Source organism: Ailuropoda melanoleuca, chromosome 3 (assembly GCF_002007445.2).
Source record: "Ailuropoda melanoleuca isolate Jingjing chromosome 3, ASM200744v2, whole genome shotgun sequence".
Lineage (NCBI taxonomy): Eukaryota > Metazoa > Chordata > Mammalia > Carnivora > Ursidae > Ailuropoda > Ailuropoda melanoleuca.
Genome location: NC_048220.1, coordinates 17,328,018 through 17,350,762, shown reverse-complemented (window position 1 = coordinate 17,350,762; position 22,745 = coordinate 17,328,018). Strand labels below are relative to the sequence as shown.

The 22,745-nt window shown below is 38.6% G+C and overlaps 1 protein-coding gene across 4 annotated transcripts in view; it reads right to left on the bottom strand.

Annotated features, from left to right (window-relative positions):
* Nucleotides 1–15,892: 15,892 nt before the first annotated feature.
* MEGF10 (multiple EGF like domains 10) overlaps nt 15,893–22,745 on the bottom strand; it is a 167,326-nt gene continuing 160,473 nt past the window's right edge. For all 4 annotated transcript variants that reach the window (XM_002918080.4, XM_019798400.2, XM_034655951.1 and 1 more), the window contains 3 exons: nt 22,199–22,243; nt 21,202–21,408; nt 15,893–19,939 (listed from right to left, as the gene is read on the bottom strand). In XM_002918080.4, coding sequence (XP_002918126.1) covers nt 19,758–19,939; nt 21,202–21,408; nt 22,199–22,243 — 434 coding nt within the window. In that variant the 3' untranslated portion in view covers nt 15,893–19,757. The remainder of the gene's footprint in view (nt 19,940–21,201; nt 21,409–22,198; nt 22,244–22,745) is intronic.

The window sequence follows — 22,745 nt, the reverse complement described above, 5'->3', positions numbered from 1 at the left end:
TAAAAAATACATTTGTGTTTTAAAAATTATGGATACATTTGAACATTTAAAAATATGTTGTCTTAGTCAGCTTGGGCTGCTCTCACAGAAATAACATAGACAGGATGGCTTTAACAACATACATTTGTTTTTCACAGTTCTGTAGGCTGAGAAGTCCAAGATCAGGGTGCCCACTGGTAACGGTACCCGGGGGAGAGCCACTTTCCTGGATTGTAGACGGTTAACTTCTTGGTATATCCTTACACGGGGAAGAAAGAGATCACCCACCTCTCTTGTGTCTCTCCTTAAGGCACTCAAACCATGCACTAGGGCTCTACTCTCATGACTTAATCACACCCAAAGGCCCCACCTCCAAATTAGGAATTAGGGTTTCAACATATGAGTTTTGGTGGGACACAAACATTCACATCATAGCTTATGTATATAACCCACTTGTACTTTATAAGGCATTTTGTAGTGTAAGAGCAAATAATTTTGTAAAATGTTACAGGGGTAGAATTTAAGGTATATTCTCTGCTTTTAGAATACAAAGTTCGGTGTATCAAGTTCAATGTATCTTCTTATTCACTAAGTTCTTTAGGTCCTTTCTCTTCTTACCTATTTGTCTATTTGGTCTGTCACAGACTGACTCAAAGAGTAAAGTCTCCTACTACTATTGTGTTTCTTCCTTTTTCTTCTTTTATTTCGTATCATTTTAAGAATTCTGATTGTATATATGTTTTGATAGTTTGTTGAAACAGTTGTTGATATAAATTATCTTTCTTATCTCATTTAATGCTTACTACCCTAAAATAAGCCTTTTCTGATATTAACATCAAAATTTCTGATTTTTATAATTTTTCTTGATACATATTTTGCTCTTCCTTTTACTTTGAACATTTTGGAGCTACTTACTGTTAATATGCACTATGCATATCAAACACAGCTGGATTTTATTTTTTATTTGGTCCTAAAGTTTTATGTTTAATATTTTAGACTGTTTACATTTGTATATGATATATATACTCAATCTCTTTTCTGCCATTTTGTTTTACATGTCCTATTTTTTTTTTAAAGATTTAATTTATTTATTTATTTGACAGAGAGAGAGCCAGCGAGAAAGGGAACACAAGCAGGGGGAGTGGGACAGGAAGAAGCAGGCTCCCAGAGGAGGAGCCCGATGTGGGGCTCGATCCCACAACGCCGGGATCACGCCCTGAGCCGAAGGCAGACGCTTAACAACTGCGCTACCCAGGAGCCCCTACATGTCCTATTTTTAATAATTCTTTAGATTTTAGTCTTTTGCTCTATAGAATGTGTTTTTTTTACTTTTATGTATCTTTGTTTTCCTTCTAATAATTAGGAATTTGCTTTTCTCCCCATTGAATTGTAACCTTTATAGTTGGATATAATTTACTCAAATCTTTATTTCTTGATTTGTTCCCTTCAGGCAGCATCTGCTAACTTTCCACTATGAAAATGAAGAACAGATATTCTACCTCTCATCCTCCACTGAGATGAGGCATTCCCCCAACTGCACCATCTGATTTTTGCTCATTATATTGCTTTTTAGTTCTCCTCAGTTATATCTTTAACATATTATAATATTCTTGAGCTATCACCTACAGTATCTTTTTAACATATCCCCCACTATGAAAGATGTGTCCATCAATATCCTTAAATTTATTATCTCATTTTTCCTTCTCATGCTACCAATCTGTATTTGTTAGATCACTACTTCTATGTTGTTGTGGTTTATAACATTTATATTCTATTCAAAAACTTTAATTCCAAATATCACAAGGCCACCCACCTGAGAAACTCTTCAGACTCATCTACAAATTTAATGCAATCCCTATCAAAATTTCAATGGCATTTTTCACAGAAATAGAACAATCCTAAAATTTCTATGCAACTACAAAAGACTCTGAATAGCCAAAGCAATCTTGAGAAAGAGGAACAAAGCTAGAGGCATCACACTAGCTGATTGCAAACGATATTATAAAGATATAGTCATCAAAACAACATGGTATTGGCATTGAAACAATGGAGAGATTAATGCAATAGAATGGAGAGGCCAGAAAGAAACCCACACACGTATGGCCAACTATCTTACAACAAAGGAGCCAAGCATATTCAACGGGGAAAGAACAGCCTCTTCACTCAATGGTCTCAGAAACACTGGACAGCCACTGTGCAAAAGAATGACATTGGACCACTTTCTTATAATATGCAAAAGTGAACTCAAAATGGATTAGAGACTTGAATGTTAGACCTGAAACAATAAAACTCCTAAAAGAAAACACGGGCAATAAGCTGCTCTTGACACCATCTTGGCAGGAATTCTTTGGATTTGACACCAAAAGCAAAGGCAACAAAAACAAAAATAAACAAATGGAATTCCATCAAACTAATATGGCTACATAAAGCAAGGACACCCTAAGAAAATGAAAAGGAAACTTATCAAGCAGAATAAAATATTTTTAACCATGTATTTGGTAAGATGTTGATATCCAAAATATATCAAGAACTCATACAACTCAATAGCAAACACACACACACACAAACTTGGTTTAAAAAATGGTCAGAGGATCTCAATAAACCATTTTTCCAAAGATCACATTTAAAGGGTCGACAGGTACATGAAAAGGTGCTCGACATCATTAATCATCAAGAAAATGCAAATCAAAGCCACAACGAGGTATCACCTCCCATCTATCAGAATGGCTATTACCAAAAAGATAAGAAATAAGCGTTGGCAAGGATGTGGAGAGAAGGGAACCCTCGTGCACTGTTGGTGAGAATGTAAATGGGTGCAGCCACTATAAAAAGAGTATGGAACTTGCTCAGAGAATTAAAAATAGAAGCGTGCACCCCATATTCAATGCAGCATTACTTACCAGAGCCATAACATGGAGGCAATCTAAGTGTCAACTGATGGATAAATGAATTTAAGAATGTGGTATATATTCACAATGGATTATTACTCGGCCATAAAAAAATAAATCTTGTCATCTGTAACAAATTGCATCGAGAGCATTATACTAAGTGACATAAGCCAGAAAGAGAAAAACAAACACCGTATGATCTCACTTGTATGTGGAATCTAGCCCCTCACCACCACCACCACAAAAAAACAAGCTCCTAAGTACAGACACTAGATTGGAGGTTGCCAAAAGGGGTCAAAAGGTACAAACTTCCAGCTATAAAATAAATGACTCATGAGGACCTCACGGATGGCATGGTGAACTAGAGCTAATAATACTGTACATTTAATAGCTGCTAAGAGAGTAGATCTTAAAAGTTATTGTAAAAAGTGTGATGGATGTTAACTAGACTTGTAATGATCATTTCACAACATATACAAATACTGAGTCATTATGTCATACACCTGGAACTAATAAAATGTTATATGTCAATTACACCTCAATTAAAGGAATGTGGGAGGAAAAAATGATTGTCAGTATATCCAAATTGTTTTTTCATAGTTAAACCTGAAACCTATAAACGCTGTCAAAAGTGTATCTGTGTATACCTGATGAAACATCATAGTGAAATTGGAAATTGATCCCGATGTATGCAATAAAAAAGGATGCATTATTAATTATATTAGCACTCGGGGCACTAAGAGAATAAAACATTCATTACTGACATTTTAACAAAGCCAGACATCTAAGAAACTCTTCAGCTCCAAGCATCTCTGTAATCCATTCCAGCTCAGGCGCACATGCCTATAGCTAAGCCAGAACTGGCCCAAGTGGGGGCTCAAGGCAAACTGCCATTTCCCTCTCTGACTCATCTCTGACAGGGACATCCACACATGTGAATGTTTGATGGGTTACACAACACTCTTTAGATGTTCACGGGCTACCTCTGCAAACTGGGTTACTTCTCCGTGTGGAGTTTCCCCTTTGAATACAGATCTATGGCCGGAGCTCAATTGCTACATTCCAAACTTGGAAGAATTCCTGCTCCTTCCTGAGTTTGTAGTGAGGCAGAATTTCACCTCTTGTGGAACTCATTTGGTTTCGGACTTAAGCTTTGATCTAGGAGAACTCAAAGGCCTCTCCGAAAAATGTCAAGTTATCAAGCACTTGGACTTTCTGCATTTCATATTGGCTGCTGCACAGAAACTTTATGATGCTAAGAAAAAGCAAATAGCAAAGCCAAGGGGCGTTCTATCCGTGCAGATGTGATAATGCCTCACACTTCGGTGTAAGCTCCAAGCTGTGGACGGCTTGTTTCAAAGCCAAGCCCCATCTCACTGATGTGCCGAAGGATTGTGAAAAAATCTTTAGCTTTCAAAAGTGATAAACGACCATACTCCACTTTCATTTAAGCCATGGAAATACTTAAAAAAAAAAAAAACTTAGGATAGATCACATATGATATGGAATCTGGACAAAACATTTTCTGATAGCAGGAACAGAGATGATAACAAGTATTGAAAAGTAATGAGACCATTGAACAAGGGATCTAAAATAATTGCAAAGAAAGAAAAGGTTAACTGCAGTATCCAACCCTTATTTCTTTTAGGTTTGTCTTAGCAATTTATGCAACTATTTGGGTGCCTTGATCAGAGATAAATGAAATCACTTATTGCTTAAAATAGAATGTGATTTATTGCCCAGCAATGCCTTGACAGGAAGGGATTCAGCCATTAATCCATACATGTTTGGATGAGAAAAGCAGAAGGAAAAAAAAGCATAGAATTGGGCAGTTTGAATGAATTTTAGATTCTTTCAAGCAAATAGGCAGCAATCAGGACAAAACGCTTGCTTACATTTACTTCAATGACCACTTTAATATCGTGAACCTTATGCTTAGGATGCATAGTTGCATTTTAATATTTTGGAGCTTTTCATGGATTCTAAGACTAGCAAGTACTGACGTAAGGTATTTGTACTTTTCCTGGCTTTGCCATCACTCATGAGAACACGTAGTGCGTACAAGGAAGAGAGTTCAGTTTGGACTGGAGGCTCCCAAAGGGTAAGGGTTAAGTTTTTTTTTACCATACAATATTCCACACTGCGTCCTATATAGGAAAATGCATGATAGAAAGAAAAATAGAACTTTCAAAATGCACATGTCTTCTATTATTATATGTAAACAGCTGACATGCTGTTTGATGGGCTCATGGTAGACTAGAGAAAGGTAAGGAAAGAAACTCTGAGATTGAGGATTGGACGATAGAAACTCCTAAAACTGAAAAGCAAAGAGAAAAAAGAGGAAAAAAACCGCAACAGAATATCCAGGAACTGTGGGAGAACTGTAAAATTGTAAATACACATAATGGGAACTGTGGAAGACAGGGAGAGGAGACAAGAGAACAGCAACAGTAGTTAAGCAATAATGACTGACGATTTCCCCCAAATTAATGTCACACACTAAACCACAGATAAAATGGAAAAAGTTGGTGAAACAATAGACAAGCCAATTGGAACAGAATACCAGAAATATCCAACATAAATAGAGTCAACTGATCTTTGACAAAGGAACAAAGAGCAATATAATGGAGCAAAGAAACTCTTTTCAACAAATTATGCTGGAAAAACTGGACAGCCATGTAAAAAAATCTAGACACAGACCTTATGCCCTTCACCAACATTAATTCAAAATGGATCACAGGCCCAAATATAAAATGCAAGACTATAAAACTTCCCAGAAGAGAACATAGGACAAACCCTACATGACCATGAAGACTTCTTAGGTACATCATCATGGTCTAATCTGTGAAAGCGATCACTGATAACAGACCCACCTGGCAAAGAACTGTCCTTCAAAACATAAAGAACTCTTAAAACTAAGAAGTAAGAACACAAATGATTGAAAAATGGACCAAAGATCTTAACAGACACCTCACCAAAGAAGATATGCTGATGGCAAATATGTGTATGAAAAGATGTCCCAACGTTTAATCACAGATTAAAGCAACAATGAGATACCACTTCCCACCTGTTAGAATGGCCTAAATCTGGAACGCTGACAACAGTAAATACTGGTGAGGATATGGAGTAATAGGAACGTTCATCCACTGTTGGTGACCATGCCAAATGGCACAGCCACTTTCAAAGATAATTTGGCGGTTTCTTACAAACCGAAACATGCTTGCCATATAATCCAGCAATTGCACTCCTCGGCATTTACCCAAATGAACCGGAAACTTATTTCCACACTGTGACCTGCACCAGAAATGTTTACTCGTAACTGACAAACCTTGGAAGCAACCAAGATGTTCTTCAGCCAGAGAATGGATAAACTGTGGTACATCCAGACAATGGACTATGATTCCACACTAAAGGGAAATGAGCTCCCAAGCCATGAAAATAAATATTATATTCATATTACTAAGTGAAAGAAGCCAATCTGAAAAAGCTACACACTGTGTCGTTCCAGCTATATGATATTATGGAAAGGACAAAACGATGGAGACTTTGAAAGGTTCAGTGGTTTCCAGGAGTTAGAGGGGAAGGAGGAATGACTAGGCAGAGTGCAGAGAATTTTTAGAGCAGTAAAACTATTCTGTATGATAATACAATGATGGATACGTGTCATTAGACACTAGTCAAAACCCACAGAATTTACAGCACAGAGAGTGGACCTTAATGTACAGTATGGACTTTGGGTCATAATGATGTGTTATTGTAGGTTTATCAGTTGTAACAAATATATCACTTTGGTGCAGGAGGCCGATACTGGAATTGTGCATGTGGGGGGCAAGGAGTATATGGGAACTCTCTGGACTTCCTGCTAATTTTGCTGTCAATGTAAAATTGTTCTAAAAATAAAGTTCATTCATCTATTAAAAACAATATTTCACTTCCATGAGATTATTCCTATATTAAACAATATTTGCCATTTTTATAGCAACATTATTCCAAAAAGGTTAGAACTTTTCTAGAAATTATCGCATGGACATTTTATTCCCCCATAGTTTTTCTGATGTGGTCATCTGCTGGAACCTCCAGATGTTACTCATACAGTAGGAGGTAAAGTGATTTCAACAGGGCTGCCTGGAAGGTTCATCGGCTGAGCAGGCTAAATCAGGATTTGAAATTACTAATTTATCCCTTCCATGGTTACACCCATGACCCTATCTTGTAAGAGTCTACTGAATGGTGAGTCAGCCCAGCAATGTATTTTATGTCATTCTGCTAATTGTAGAAAATTGCTTGTATGTCTCTTCCTTCTTGATCCTTCTACAATGATGATTTGGTAAATTCGAGCTTTGACAAAGTATTTCAATAACTCTTAAAGCTGTTTTATATTATTTCCCAATATTTGGACTTTTCAAATGTTATACATATTATATGTTATGTCAATTCTATGGGGAAGAACAGTGTTGATAAGTGTCAATATGTTTTCTTTTTGGGTGAATAAACTAGAGTCAAGTGAAATGAATTATCTTGACCAAGTTCACACAAGGCATCAAAACTGGAAATCTGTCACCCGTCCTGCCAACAGGACATATTCCCTCTTGTTTCTATCATATTCCCTCTTGTTTCTATCACAGATTTATAGGATGTTCCTCTCAATCCTAGACAGAATCTGTAGTCATAATAATAACTTCTACAGCACTGCAGAAATAGACAATGAATATAGTAATGTATAAAGAGAGAAGGTAAAATAAGTAAGTATGGAGACAAACAAGAACTGTGACTCACCATAAAACTGAAATCAGAATTCCTTAAAAATAATAGCAAAATGGGGCATCTGGGTGGTTCAGTCAGTTGAGCATCCAGCTCCTGGTTTCAACTCAGGTCATGAACCCAGAGTTGTGGGATCAAGCCCCGCGACAGGCTCCGAGCTCAGCAGAGTCTGCTTGAGACTCTCCCTCTGCCCCTCCCCCTGCTTACACAGTCTCTCAAATAAATAAATAAAATCTTTTTAAAAAGTGGCAAAATCTTCTTTGCTGCATAAAGGAATGTTACTTGGAAGAGATGGTGTGGTCCTCACGTGGGAAGATGTGGGGAAAGTGGGGGAGTTCAAGGAAGGGTGGGATGACCCCCACAGAACATCAGAGAGAGATCAAGTCAACGCCTCCACGTTCTATTTAGGAGAGCTACAAGCCTTCTTTCCTCATCAACAAAGCCATGGATGTGCACAAGCAACGGTCTCTCCACTTTTGCATGCTTTAAGTAACAAGATGCTCTGAACAACTGTGAGTCAAAATGTTGAGAAGAAAGCCACCACGACCAGAGGATTTGGGTGCTGGCTGATCACACCCGTAAGAGCTGAGGTCACCGGCCAGCTCCGTCATTGGATAAAGGGCCCATGCCCTCACCCTCTTGCAGGACTCTTGGTGGTTTTCCCAGATTCCTTTGAGGTTTTCCATGGAGAACTTGTTTTTCCTTAGCCTCTGAACCAATTTATAACAATCTAAGAGCTCTATTAAGTGGTGAGTCTAGCTTTTAAAAAAATGAATAATTCAGGATGTAAACACCCAAGCAAATGTTTTCCTTGAAGTAATCACCTTGGGTGGTGACAAGATTATTTTAAGAGAGGCTGTCTTGGATCAAGTCAGCCTGTCTATAGAACCAGTAAAAGTCAAAAAGGAATTGCATTATGTATCATCTTGTATTATGTAATATACGGATTGACATGACAATGTTATAGTACATTATGCTTAGGCATTGAGCTTTCGTTTAATGGCACTGTGGCTTTGTATTATGTGTGCTATTTAAAACTGACTTTTGCTTTGAAAGTGTCTAAAGCATTTAATGAAATACACAATGTTCTTGTATTTGTTCATTCAGTCAAAATCGTTTAATAGAAACCTATTTTATATACACTAGGTGCTAAGCTCATCCAAGAATCAGATGCCTTCCTAAGAGAAAGGGCACTCGTTTAATAATCAAAAAGACATTTTCTAGTAATTAATTTGGCCACATGGTTCCTCATTCCAGGTTTAATGGTATTCCCTGCCAATTACCTTATACTTTTCTCTACGAGGGGAAATAGCAATATTTTGAGCCTCTGCATCTTTTTTTCCTAGCCTTTCCCTCCTTCTCTCTACTCTTTAAATAATACATTCTCCCACAGATCAACATTTCAGCTTGGCCTGTCAAGGTTCTCTTTCAACATTCCAGGCAAGCACGGAAAACCCTGCCTTTCATACTGCTGTTTTAAAATTACCTTTGTCAAGCGACTCAACCCTAGTTTGTTTTCTGCCAGAAATAAAATCTACCTGCAGTACAAATAAAATATTTGGGAACTTCTTTTTTTTTTTTTTAACTTAATTTGCAGCCACAATTCAAGCGTAAGGGCCGGCAATTGCTATGTCTCTGTCCCCCGGCTACTTAGTGAGAAGAAATATTCAAGCATTTCTTTTTAAAACTAGCGTGATATGAAGAATCAGGCAATCCAGTTCTTGTAACATAGTTGTCCCTTTCTAATGGCCTCTGCGGGTTGGGGGTGCATCTGGAAGCCTCATGTGGGTTCTGCTACCCACTTACAGGGGCAAGGAAGCCTCTCTCTGTAGAGCTATAACAACAGTAATGAAATAGCTTTATGCATCAGTGCATCTTTCCCAAATGGCAATTCATAGATAGATCCTCATGCTAAGGGTTCATATATTACATGGAGCCTAGGAACCGCCAATTCGGTGCTTCCCACAAAATCCAAGAGAGGACTCCTTCATGGCAGAATAATTAGACTGAAAATCTCCTAAGAAAGAGGGAATCTAGTTCCTATAGTCTTTTTCCGGTAAAATGTGTACAATAGAAATATGTGCGTTGGAGGAGACCCAGCTTACGGTATTTTTCAGTATACAGCGCTTACTTGAACATATAAACTTGCTGGACTCTGGTTTTTCCAGATGTGAATTGAAAATGGGGGAGAGAAATGTGCTCTGAGCTCCTCCCTTCCAGCTCCTACATTGTATGTACCAGCGTCACTGTTTTGGCTAGAGCTTGTGGACAACTGGAAACCGGGCTGTGGTAATGCTATGCTAAGGAATTTCATACAGGCTTGTGAGAGCCAGTTATGAAGTTTTCCAAAATTTTGTGAGCCAGCTGTTAAACTCAGCCATTTTTTTTAATTTTATTTATTCATTTGAGAGAGAGAGAAAGCACAAGCAGGGGGAGGGGCAGAGGGAGAAGCAGGATCCCTGCTGAGCTGGAAGCCCGACATGGGGTTCGATCCCAGGACCTGGAGATCATGACCTGAGCGGAAGGCAGACGCTTAACCATCTGAGCCACCCAAGCGCCCCAAACCCAGCCATTATTAAAATTGAAGTATATAAACTTACAATTCAATAATTTCTATTCTTATAAGCAATAAGTACTCAAAACTCAACGATTTAATTATTTCACAACCTTTTACTGTTAGTTATGATCTTGAGGTCATTGACATCTATTGTGCTTGTACTGTGGAAATGAGCATCTCTCCCCAGCTCCACATTCTGTGATGCCATGTTGGTACTTTCAAATTGGCCATGGGGGCATTGTTTACACCAAAAATGGAAAAATGCTACAAACCAATGTCTTTTAATTTTTTCAGAGAGCTGATTGTTCAACGGGTTGAGACCAAAGACAGAAGGGGGCCATGAATTTAAGTAATAGAATCAGAATGTTCCCATAAAGCAGACTATACAGATGTTTCCATGGAGCAAGTTTCACAAGGCATATTTTTATATAGGAACATCTAGGTCATACATTCTCTTTAGCTCGATTCAAGTCTGGTCCTATGAAGGAGAGAGAAGGAAGAGTCTACAATGCAAGCACAATTCTAATAAAGTTTAGGTCAGGCCAATGGGGATTCTTTGAGCCAAAAATCTCCTGTCAAAGGAATTCCTCATGTCACAGGAAAAAAGCTTTCTTTAACTGCCCTCCTACGCTTAATCCCTGTGCGAGAGCAGCCTACCCGAAGCATGGCCTTGGGGCGGATGTCGTGGAGGTAGGCACAGGAACAAAGAGAGAGATGGGCAAGTGCAGGGATGAAGATGGTGGGAGCTGGGGAGGAGACTGGAGGCCAGCAAACAGTATAATGTGGCTGGGATACAGGGCTCAATAGAAGCAAAGTGTGGGTGATGGTGATTATAACAGGTTTAATTAAAATCCACTCTTTTGCAACACCTATTCAAAAATACAATGGACACGCTCTTGACACCCAAAATCTCTGGAGCTAGTACTCTCAGCTTTGCAGGTGAGATATCAAAGACCTGACTTGAGCTTTGAAGGAAAGTAAGAAAATATTTTGCTAGGTAGACAGGCTCTTGTCCTACATCCCTTCAGGTTACCAGCTTCCTGAACTTGCAGCTGTCATCATGAATGGCTGCAATGGTAGGATGGGATGGAAGGAGCAAGTCACCCAAGAAGAATCCCAAGGAAAAGCAAAGTCAAACCTGCATTGCCCAAGTAAGCAGAAGCCATTTATTCACTTATTCAATAATTTTTAAAAGATTTTATTTATTTATGAGAGAGCGAGTGCAGGGGGGAGGGAGAGTACAGTCTGAGGGAGAGGGAGAAGCTGACTCCCACCGAGGGCAGAGCCTGACATGGGACTGGATCTCATGATCCAGAGATCATGACCTGATCCGAAACCAAGAGGCAGACACTCAACCAACTGAGCCACCCAGTCGCCCCTCAATCAGTCAATCTTTATTGAACCCTGTCATCGGCTAGACATTAGTGTTCTGGTGATATGGCAGTGAACCATTCGGAAAAGATCTTGCCCTCATGGAGCTTACGTTCTAGTTGAACAGATAAGCGATAAAAGAATAAACAAAGTGATTGAATAATATGTAACTTCAGAGACCAAGCCTTGATGAAGGCAATCAAGCAGTGTCATAGGATACGGGATGATTTCATCCCACACGAGTGGTTAGGAAAGGTCTTCATCAAGAAGTAATGATTGAGCAACAGCCATGATTAAGAGTGTTCCCCCTTCCTGATGAAGAGTATAATTTGACTCCAACTATTCTAGTTTCCTCAGGTGCAGAATAATAGCATGTCAACTAATACAACATCCAGTTGACATTGACCTCATTCTCTACCACCTGCTCAAGAGCTAGTAGATATTACAGATAAATACACTGAAGCAGAATAGTCTACGCTAGTTTCTTTGTTCCAAGGGCAATTTGTTTTTAAAGATTTTATTTATTTATTTGAGAGAGAGAGAGACAGCCAGCGAGAGAGGGAACACAAGCAGGGGGAGTGGGAGAGGAAGAAGCAGGCTCCCAGCGGAGCAGGGAGCCCAATGTGGGGCTCGATCCTAGGATCCTTGTATCACGCCCTGAGCAGAAGGCAGACACTTCACGACTGAGCCACCCAGGCGCCCCTCCAAGGGCAATTGTTATGAAAAAAAATAACCTCTGCAATATTTTGGGGGAAAATAGTAAATTTTTAAAAATAATAATAACTAGAATCCCATGAATATGTAAGCAGGACCACAGGGATTTAAAAATTTTTTTGCTTTTTTCTTTAAAAACAACAGTTACTCCTTTTATTTTTCTCTCAATACATAAAATGTGCAAAATAAAAAAGTTCTTGCACATTTAGATTTCTACAATTTAAGCATTACTATCCTGAGTTATTAAATTTCATCTGATTTTGGATAATAAAAATAATATCTCATATTTTGTATGAGAGGCCCAGAAAGAACTAAAACACTCTTCTTTTTTTTATTACGCACAGGATTTAGATATTTAATCTGAAGCAAAATAATTCATCATTTTGGATTTGATATATTGACTAAATTATTATATCATATAAAAATATATTATTGTCAAGCCAGGTTTACCAGCCATCTATATGAAATACATAGTAAGAAAGATGATCTCTTTCCCATTAATTAAAAAATCAATTTTATAACATGACTCCAGTCATTGGAACATGATGACAAATACTAGCTCTGCTTTCTTTGTAATCCTCTGTGGTGTGTCATGCTTCGTAGAAGTCAAGCACAAAGCCTCCAAACCTGTGTGTGATAAGTAATGACTGCTGTGACAATATACTTTGGCTTTCGTCTACAATCACCAAATTCTTCACCTTAATTTTGGGGTAGCAAATAAAGTTCTACTGTAAACACTTGGGAAGCTAGGTTTCAAATCCCTGATCATGGCTGAAACTTCAGAGAGGACACCGTTCCTATCTGTTCTCCTCATTGTCCCAATGTCCAAGCTGCAGCTAAAATAAAAGGTTCAAATGTTACTTAAGCAGTATATTCTCTGTTTTGTGCTGTATTTAGTAGAAGTTACAAGAAATCTGCCTTTTGGTATTTCAAGATCATTTGTTCCACAAGCGTCGCAGTCCTCTGCTAATAACCAAGTATACCACGGCAGATTGGCCACTTTGCGGCATGTGTGGATTTTTCTATTGATTTATCACCATTGAAGAAGTGAAGGCCGCCAATATAGGAGGAAAGACAGCCTTTCATAACCCTACAGCCATGCAAGGCTTCCAATTTTCTTCCTGATCACGCTTCGGCGATTCCTTCATAGCAAATTCAATGTGGGTGATAAACTGGTGCTTCAGTATTTCTAGCGAATCCTGTGGCAGTCCATCACACAAGCTGCTTTCCCAGATCCTGTGGCCCTGTCTCTTCCTGGTCCATGGAGTCGGGGGAGAGGTTTCAAGCATAATGGAAGGTGGGTTATTTAACAATCTGCTGGCAGGTAGCCACGCTGTCATAGGACAGGATGGGCAGCTGATGTCACAGCGGGAGAATAGCAGGCAGCTACACAACCCTTTCCCTGCCCTTTCCCACCCCTGCCAGACACTTCCTCCATTCAATCGAATTATCTTTCCCTTGTAATTAATCTGCCACTTCTCGTGCCATTTTAAGTTTGTTTTTCTAGCCTTATAGTTTGGGAATGTCACTAGGATTTCTCTCCCTCCATATTGTTTTTCATCAATTCCGTTTCATTAGCCCAGTAGGTCCTTTCACAACTGAAAGAAAGATCTAGAGATCTGAAAGATTCATATTATGGAAGGGTATAGTTTCTGGAAATTTTCTTTGATTATTTCTTTGATTACTACTTCACCATGGTGCCTTTCCCCCCTTCTGTATTAGCAACTGTTTCAATGTTGGGTCTTCTGGGTGAGTTTTCCTGTTTTACTCGTGGTTGTAGTTCATTCTCCGAAACACAAATTCAGCCTTAGCTGAATCTCACATTCCTCTATCAAATTTTTAAATTGGGGAACCACTGTTTTCAGTTCCAGGAAACTCTCTCTGGTCCTCTAATTATATCCCTACAAGAGTTTAAATCCGATTCTATCCAGGTTTCCCTCCATTGTCCACATTGGCTCCGCCTCTGTAACAGAGGTTTATTGTAGTTTTCCATCATGTCAGCCTCTTTTGCTTCCATCTGGGCTGCAATGTTCCCATGACGTGGTTGTGATGTTTCTCTGCCTCTTCATGTGACAGCGTGCTGGCTTTCACCACCTGTGCATCTTTCTGGTTCCTTCTTGTGTACTGACAGCTACGGGAGGGATTTTTCCTTTTGTGTTTACAAGTGATGGCCCCTTTGTGAAAGCCTCTCAGTTCACAAGTCCAAGGAGGGATAGGCTGACCTTAGCTCAAGGTGGAAACTACCCCTCCTGAGATGCCATCAGGCAAGGGACACTTAGCCTTTCACAGCTGCATCATGCAAGCAGAAGATACTTTTTTTCCTTTCCTCAGGTCAGCCGACCCTTCCCATGCAACCCCTCCATAGTCCACTCCCATCAATTCCAGCAACTCCCATTTATATTTTGCCCCCCCATTTGCACATTCTTTCAAGAACTTGTCATCTCACTCTGTGTGGAACCTCTTCAGGTTGCCAAGGTCAGCCCCTCACTTTTTCTGGATGGCTGTATTCTCTAGGATGGGAATGTGAAGCCAGGTCACCATCTTCCCAGAAACCCACATCCAGACATTTTAAAAGCATTCTCAGTTCTTAGGAAGATAACGCACTGCTGGAAGATGAAATCATATTATTATTGCTTTCCTAAATCACCACTCTAGAAATAAAATGTATATAGAATTGTGTGGTACTACAAAAATAGATCGGGATAAGGTCACACAAATATGTAGCTTTTATAATATTCATTAAATGCTCACTTTTGATTTACCAGCCTTATCGTTCATCTGGTTACTATAAAATGGCTCAGGTTATTAGCTAATTTTTCATAATAGTAATGATAGCTAACATTTACCAGCTATCTACTATGTGTCAGACCCTGAAGTAGGTGTTGTGTATGCATAAAGGTGTTAAATTCTCATGAACCCTCTACGAAATAGGTACTAGTCTTTCCAACATATTATAATATAGGAACCAAGGCCCTGGGAAGTTAAGTAACTTACCAAAGTCAAATGTAAATGATTTATTATTTATTTATTATTTATTAGTAAAATGATTTATTTCCCTAATTAAATAAAGAGCTACTTTAAAATAGCTCATAGCTCATATTTTCCTGCATTCCCAACTGTGCTTGGCACTCAGGCCCTCAGTAAATAAACAGTAATTGAGAGAAAGCAATGTTTTATTCATATTCGATCTCTACAACACAGTGCTATAAAGTGGATGTTCCAGAAATGTTTTAATTATAAGGAATTGACAAGCTACCGAGATTTAAGGAACAAATTCACATAAGATGACCTAAAGCTATTTACAGAAGACTTGACTCTCAGCCACTAACCTGGGTTGCTGGAATCCAAATATGTACAAAATGTTCCCTATGTCCGTAAAGAACAAGCAGCCTGAAGGGAAAGCAGATACATGAGCAGTTAACTATAATAAAATGGAATTGTTTTTAAGAGTCTATATAAAGTACTATGGTGCTACACATGAAAAAAATATTAATTTTTCCAGCAAGATCACAAGGGTTTTTTCTTCTCATTAGCAATTGAATCAGACATAGAGATAAACACTACTTTAAAGTTTTTTTATTAGAAAGTTTATTGCATTAATCTATAAACTCATTTGGTGATATAAATGACAACGTAAGCTAATACTGACCAAAGTTTACCATCTTTGGAAAATAGAGATATTTTCACACTGAAAGCATTTTTTGTTTGCTACAATCAGGAAAATTCTTACGTATTTGGACTTTTTTTCCTTTTTAAAAATATATGTTGCGATTTGTTCATATCAAAAGGAAGCCTGGACTAACTACTGAATAAAAACAAGCAGACCCAGGGTTAGGTCACCACTAGTTGGAGGACCCTAAAAGGACAGTTTGCTGTACATCTTCAGTGAAGAAATAAGCACTCACCCACACCACATGACTCACACTTGCACATCTGTATACACTTCCATGACGTAAAGACTGTAAGGTCAAAGTATCTATTAAATATTTAGTTGGAATAATAAAGATGTTACCCGAAGATAGAAGATTTGTTATTTTAAAAAACATAACCTTAAAAGGCAATTTTTTATGACTTCATCTTATTCTAAGAGGTAACTGGACTTGTAATATCGACATGAATTAATAGTGTTATACTCCTGTGCAACTTTTTCAATATTTATGGTTTACAACTCCCCAATAATTATCAAGTACTGCTGTGGCTCTTTGGATGGACCACATTTTCATAAAGTGGTTTGCATTTCTCACAGCACACAGTGGTTGTGCTAGTGGAATTGGTTGGGACAGGTTATAATTATCTTATAAAATTGTACATTGGTTTTCCTAAAATTGATGAATATAATTTACCATAGAGATAATGCTAAGCACATTAAACTCTCTCTTAGCATAACTACTATAGCATGTGAGAGGAATTTATATCAACCATTTTAAATAATTATGAAATATTCCTTATCATATAATTCACCATAAATAACATATTCTCCATATTAAAGCAAGTACATAGGCTGTTAGTTGGGCCACTTTTGATGTATTTATATATAAATACAATTAGTTTATAAATTTTCTGACATATCATCCTCTAGGGAAAGAAGAGTTTGGCTGACATTCCGACATGAATGGCTTTTCCTTGGTATCGCCAAGCTCATTCACTGCTCTGACCACTATAGGATGTGAGGAAGAATAATTTTAGGGTCCCAAATGAATGAGCTCAAAGGTCATGAGAATAGATTCATGGTGTATGAAGAATGACATCACCATTAAATTATATTTGATATATCTGAAAGGGTCCCGAGGAAAAAAAACTTGCCAGGTCCTTTTGTCTTTTAATTTTCATTCTTTACCCAAACCTAGATCAAAATATCTAGGAAGTTTTGACTTCTCAACTAGACCCCTCCCAATACACCATGTAGTTTTTATAATATCCAAAATGCTCTATGTGTTCTGATGTTTGAAAAATCTTGAGTGAACTCTGATGTGCAAGACTCGCCTCTGATGCAAATGTGGTGTCTGGACAGCATCAGTCCTGAGCAACTGGTCTACCAGAGAGAATGCACAGGGAGGGAGGGCAGTGCCCCTTCAGAGTCCACATCTGCTCCCCAGGCTTTCTGCTTAAGACGCTCTTGTCTTTGTACAGGAAGCTTTCAGGGTTTTGGTGCTTTTTTTTTTTTTGTAGTGTAATGACAAAAAAAAGAGTTGTTTTTGTTTTATAGCTCTATCAAAGGACTTATGGGGAAACTCAAATGTATCATGGAGCAGTGAAGAGATGATGCTTAAACAAGAAGGGGAAAAAGATTCTTTTCTTACCGGAAAGGACTTTTCGTGGCTACTGACCCACAAGTGTCTAAATTAGGTGCCTACCCACCCCCTTGAGCCAAGGGTCAGCCAAAGGGTAACTGTTGGAATGAATCAATTGGTTCTAAGGTGTGCTCCAGGTAACTCCACATGTCCTTGAATTAACTTTGGGGCTCTCGACAAGAAACAGCCATCAAAGGAGTGAATGTTCGAGGTGTGTTTGTTCTATCATCTCCTTGACCAAACCACCATCACAGGGGGAGGTGTGTGATGTGAACTCACTGGATACCCCAACTCGATAACTGGCAGGGACAATGCCTTCTGTGTACTACCAGCAGAATAGGTGCACAATACATATATGTCAACTGACTCACTGAGATACCACCTAGGATTTCATGTCCTTAAAGATTCACAGCCACTGTTTCCTCTCATGAAGTTGCTTCTTCATGCAGCTTCTCAGCCCTTCCACTTGCTCAGGCAGGTCCAAGAGACACCGGCTTTCTTGCATCGTGTTGGCATTCTCTTGAGACAACTACCTTGAAGTGAAAAATGTTAGTGTGTGCCAGGTGTGCAGAGGATGAGCACCCGTTCTGGTGCTTGGGACTGACCAGATTTAAGCCCATTGCAGGTTAAATATTAATGATGCCCTCATTCACACTCAAAAGTGTCCCAGTTTGGGTGATCAGTTGTGTGATCATCCCAATGAAGGTCTTCAGTAAGACCAGTCTGTAGTACTTGCTCAATAAGCAAGAGCTCTTCCCTCCCCCACCCCCTGGCTTAACCAAGACTCAGAACCCACAGATCAAAAGGAGCTCCATTTGGGAATATTAAAAAGCTTCTCTATTTCAATTATAAGCCATTCACCTATGGTTACTTTACTATTTTAGTAAAGACCGATTTTAACAGGTTTGGTTTATATACTTTCATCTCCTCCCTCCAAAAGAAATAAAAGAACAATGCATTTTTATCAAGCAAAAAGATAAGTGGCAATAATACAAGAAACAATGAACATATAATATAATATTTTTCATTAACAATCCAAGCACTACAAAACATAGAATATACAACTTAAAAATGGAAATACAAATTAATGAAAAATGGGGTACACGTCATATTAGCAATGCAAAAGACCAGCTTAAGCATAGTTTCTCTAAATCAACAATTAATAAAAGGAAAGTGCCCTTTTCTCAAATATGCACAAAAATATTCCGGTCACTTCTAGGGAAAAATTAATCAAAACTTTCTGCTAATTCTATATTACAGCATGTGTTACTAATGGTTTACAAAACCGAAGCGTCTTCTTACACTTAAAAGTTACAACCTTTTCCAATCATTATACACTCGTTCAATCCAGTCTGTCAAAAATAAAACTATTTCATATCCATATTTATGAAATAATTATTGATATGTTATGGACCTTGAGTGGTGAATATGTACGATGGGGACAGTGATCAGAATGATGTCATGGATCAAAAGTGGGCCAAGGGTCAAAGAAGACAACCCTCTGCCAGCCACACCTGTATACTGATTCCTGAAATAATTCTACTATTTCTAAAATAATTCTAATTTTTCATTTCTTCATCCTAAAAAAAGTCTAAAGTTTTCATATTTAAATGTGCTAACCAATTCTAGAGTTTATTCAAAGTCTCTCCAGGTATGCCACTCGACAGAACATTTCTTCCTGGGTTCATATTATCCCTATAATTTTGAGTCCAGCTGAAAAAATAAACATAAGGACTCGATTATATGCCCCTTCTCTTCTACATGTTAAGTGATTCGCACTAGATTTTATGGTAAACTGCACAATCCTCGGTACAGCTCTGCAATGCAAATGAGAAAGAAAATATTTAAATTTTAATCGTTCAAGCCATAATGCCAACGGCCACCGCACCCCATGACTCCCTCCCAAGGACCTCCGCATGTTCATGCTTTTAGCCCAGATTTTATAGGAAGTCATGCTTCACGAGTGCAGTTCTAAAACTAAGAAGAGTAGAAAATCACATTGATCTCTCCTTCTGAGCCACCTGTACAAGAAGGACCTACGGTCAATCAGCCTCAGCTTTGAGCTTTCTGGTTCACGTCCAACAGTTGCCTACCAAGTAGATTAACATTCACCTAAGGTGGCAAACTTGAGGATGGAGAAGAACCGAACTGCAGTTCTAGACACTGTTCCAGCGGCTACCGAGCAGTCCTTTGGTGTCATTCACTGCTGCTGCTGCTGCCGCTGCCGCCATCCTCTCGCTTGGGGGAGGATGAACTGTCTCGGACTGGCAGCAGGTCATAATGGCAAGGGATGTGACTGTTCTTTGGGAGGTCGTATGGATCCTGGGTGAGATGCCCATTATTGCTGAATATTCCTTGGACAACACTCACTGTAGGTTCTGTGACAACCAGGGACACATTAATTTATCAGCAATGGAAAATTTTAAAAAGAATAGAATATGGCATTTCCTGCAAATCTCAAACATATAAGAGGAGCACTTCTAAAAATATAAAGAAACATCATTTTAGGAAACAAAGGATGGTTTTATAATCACATCGAGGTGGCTACTCTACGGCTGTTAGACCAGCTGATGCACACAATGGTGTTCTGAATAAAAACGTGACCGTAGGGTTGGGATGAAGACATCCAGGGACTATACAGAAACCCTGGATGTGAATCATTGTCTGAAAAGCACCTTGTAGATAATCCAGTCCAAACACTTATGGGGATAAGTGAGAAGACTGAGGTCCTTCCAGGTTAACTCACTTTAGGACCCAGGACCCAGGCTCTCAGTTGTGTTCCCATGCTAAAGTGGTGGGTTTACCAGATGGTTCAAAGTGGTATTGTAAATGACTTTTAAAAATAAATTTAGGTCACTACACCTTCCATTAAAAAAAAAAAGCTGTCTTAATTCTTTAAGAATAGTTGTTTATCTTTTCAGTGACATGTCTCTGGCATAAATTAATGACTAGTGACTACAGTGAAATTAGTCACTTCATTTACAAGTAATAGAGAATTTTTTAAAGTTTAAATCACAAACTTGAGAGACAGAGAGAGGACAAAAACCCCTAAAATACATAGCCCTACTCTACCTACCCAGTGACAGCTCTGATGTGTTTTAACTTTCCCCAAATGGTATTTGTAAGGGGCAATCAAAACAATTCTAATTTTAAATTGAATTCTTATTAATTTCCATCCCATTCACATCCAAGAATGTTAGAAACATATCAGACAAATTTAAAAGTGAAATGCTTCCATCCTGCTAAAAGCATTATATTAACATAATGAATATGCAACCAGGAATTGGAACCACCTGTTTCATCCCCTTGACCCATTTGTTTAGGCTAACTCGACACAAGAGCTAATGTGAGGCATACGCTATTCCACAGGTGTGTTCAAACAGTCACTATGGTTACAAAACAAAAGATGGATGGCCAGGTGAGAGATAAGGAAAATTTACTTTAAATTTCCTAGACGTTATTTTCTCTGAAAAATTTATTTGACACCAATTAATATGGTCACTGAAAACACAGGTCGCACTGAAAACATGGACCATTATCTTCGATAATGTTATATAAACTGTTACTGTATGCTCAAGGACTTTAAAACTGTTAAAAAAAATTCCTATATTAGGTTCTTTCTTTGGTTAGGGGAACTCACCAACTTCATAGACATTCTTGTTGGCTGAACTTGAGTTATTGATCTCTGCATAGGGGGAGTCTCTCCGTGCTGGTGACTTCATCTCCACATAGCCACACTCTGAGTTTTTGGGGATAAGCACAGGTGGGTCTTTAATAGTGGCATATGGGTTTTCAGAACTGCTTAGGGAGCAGTTACTTGAATTATATTCGGAATTCTTTCCCAAATCTGTGAAGAGAGATGGGGGAGAAAAGCAAATGCTATTTCATGGACAACATTAATTTTTTTTTCTTGCTATTAATTTACTCAGGTTACTTCTTTTTCTTTCTAGTTTTCTATAATTATATAGACTGACAACAACACCATACATTTTCCACTTATTTTGGAGAGAATCTGCTATAAAATTACCCATCTACAAAGTAATTTTACCTCCTCTCTCAGGTGAGTATCAATGTAAACATTGTGGATTTGATTTCATTTTGACTTTGTTTCACACTCAAAATCAATTCCGTTCTAATTGACTAATAGTCTCTGAATTCTCAGAGGTTTCAATCAAGAAACCACGTGTGGACGCCCCTGGGAGCACAAGAAAGTTCTGTCATCACGGTGAGGGAGGCATGTGACGTGAGACTTTCTGGTAAAACCTCAGGACTGCGCACATGAAGTTATTCACGTAACCATGCCGAGCTCTTTGTTTTCCCTGCTATTTCCTTTTTCTGCATTTCTCTCTTTCCCCGTAAGTCATGTATCTTTTCAAAGAAATATGAGTGTTTCCCCAGCAAACGGAAACCTTTGTTCCCCCAGACTTAGGCTCTAACACCATGCCCCTCTGGTCACACTCTTGACCTCAGTCAAATGTGTTTGTGTGTTTGGTAGGGTAATTAACCACACCAACACCTGCGCATTTTCTCTACACTGCCACTCTTGCTTTTTAAGCCACTTATTTCAGTCTCTGAGATAACTCGTTTTTTAAATGAGATTCTGATAGATGTATTTCTTCCTTAAATTTACACCATACCTTTCAAGGATTTTCCCATATAACTTCTGTCAAGTCCAAAAGCTCCTGTGATAAAGAAGAAGAAAAAAAATCCCCAGTGAGATATGGAAACAAGAGAAACCCATCTAATATTCCAAGGTCATGGAGGAGGATGGTTTGGGCACCCACTATCTCCCCACTGCAGGAAATAACCCAGGCTGCTGCTTTTCAAACCTTTGCACCAGGTCGCTCATGCTTGATGTCTTCAGCACTCAGAATATAAAATACATATATATATATATCATTCTGATCATCCTCCCGCTCATTTACAGTGACTTTGGGAAAGGCTGACGAGTACAGGTAGAAAATAAGGCATGGGTGAATTGGTACACTTGATTCAAGGTCGCACCATAGAAAGGACATAGCCAAGACAGAATTGAGACAGAGGACTTCAATTTCATCACTCGTTCACTACAACTTGGGCAAGATTTTCAACTCTCTCTGTGTCGCTATTCTTACCTCTAAATTGAGGAAAACAAAATCTGCCTTCCAAACTTCAGGGCTGGTGTGATCATTAAAAGAACTAGAG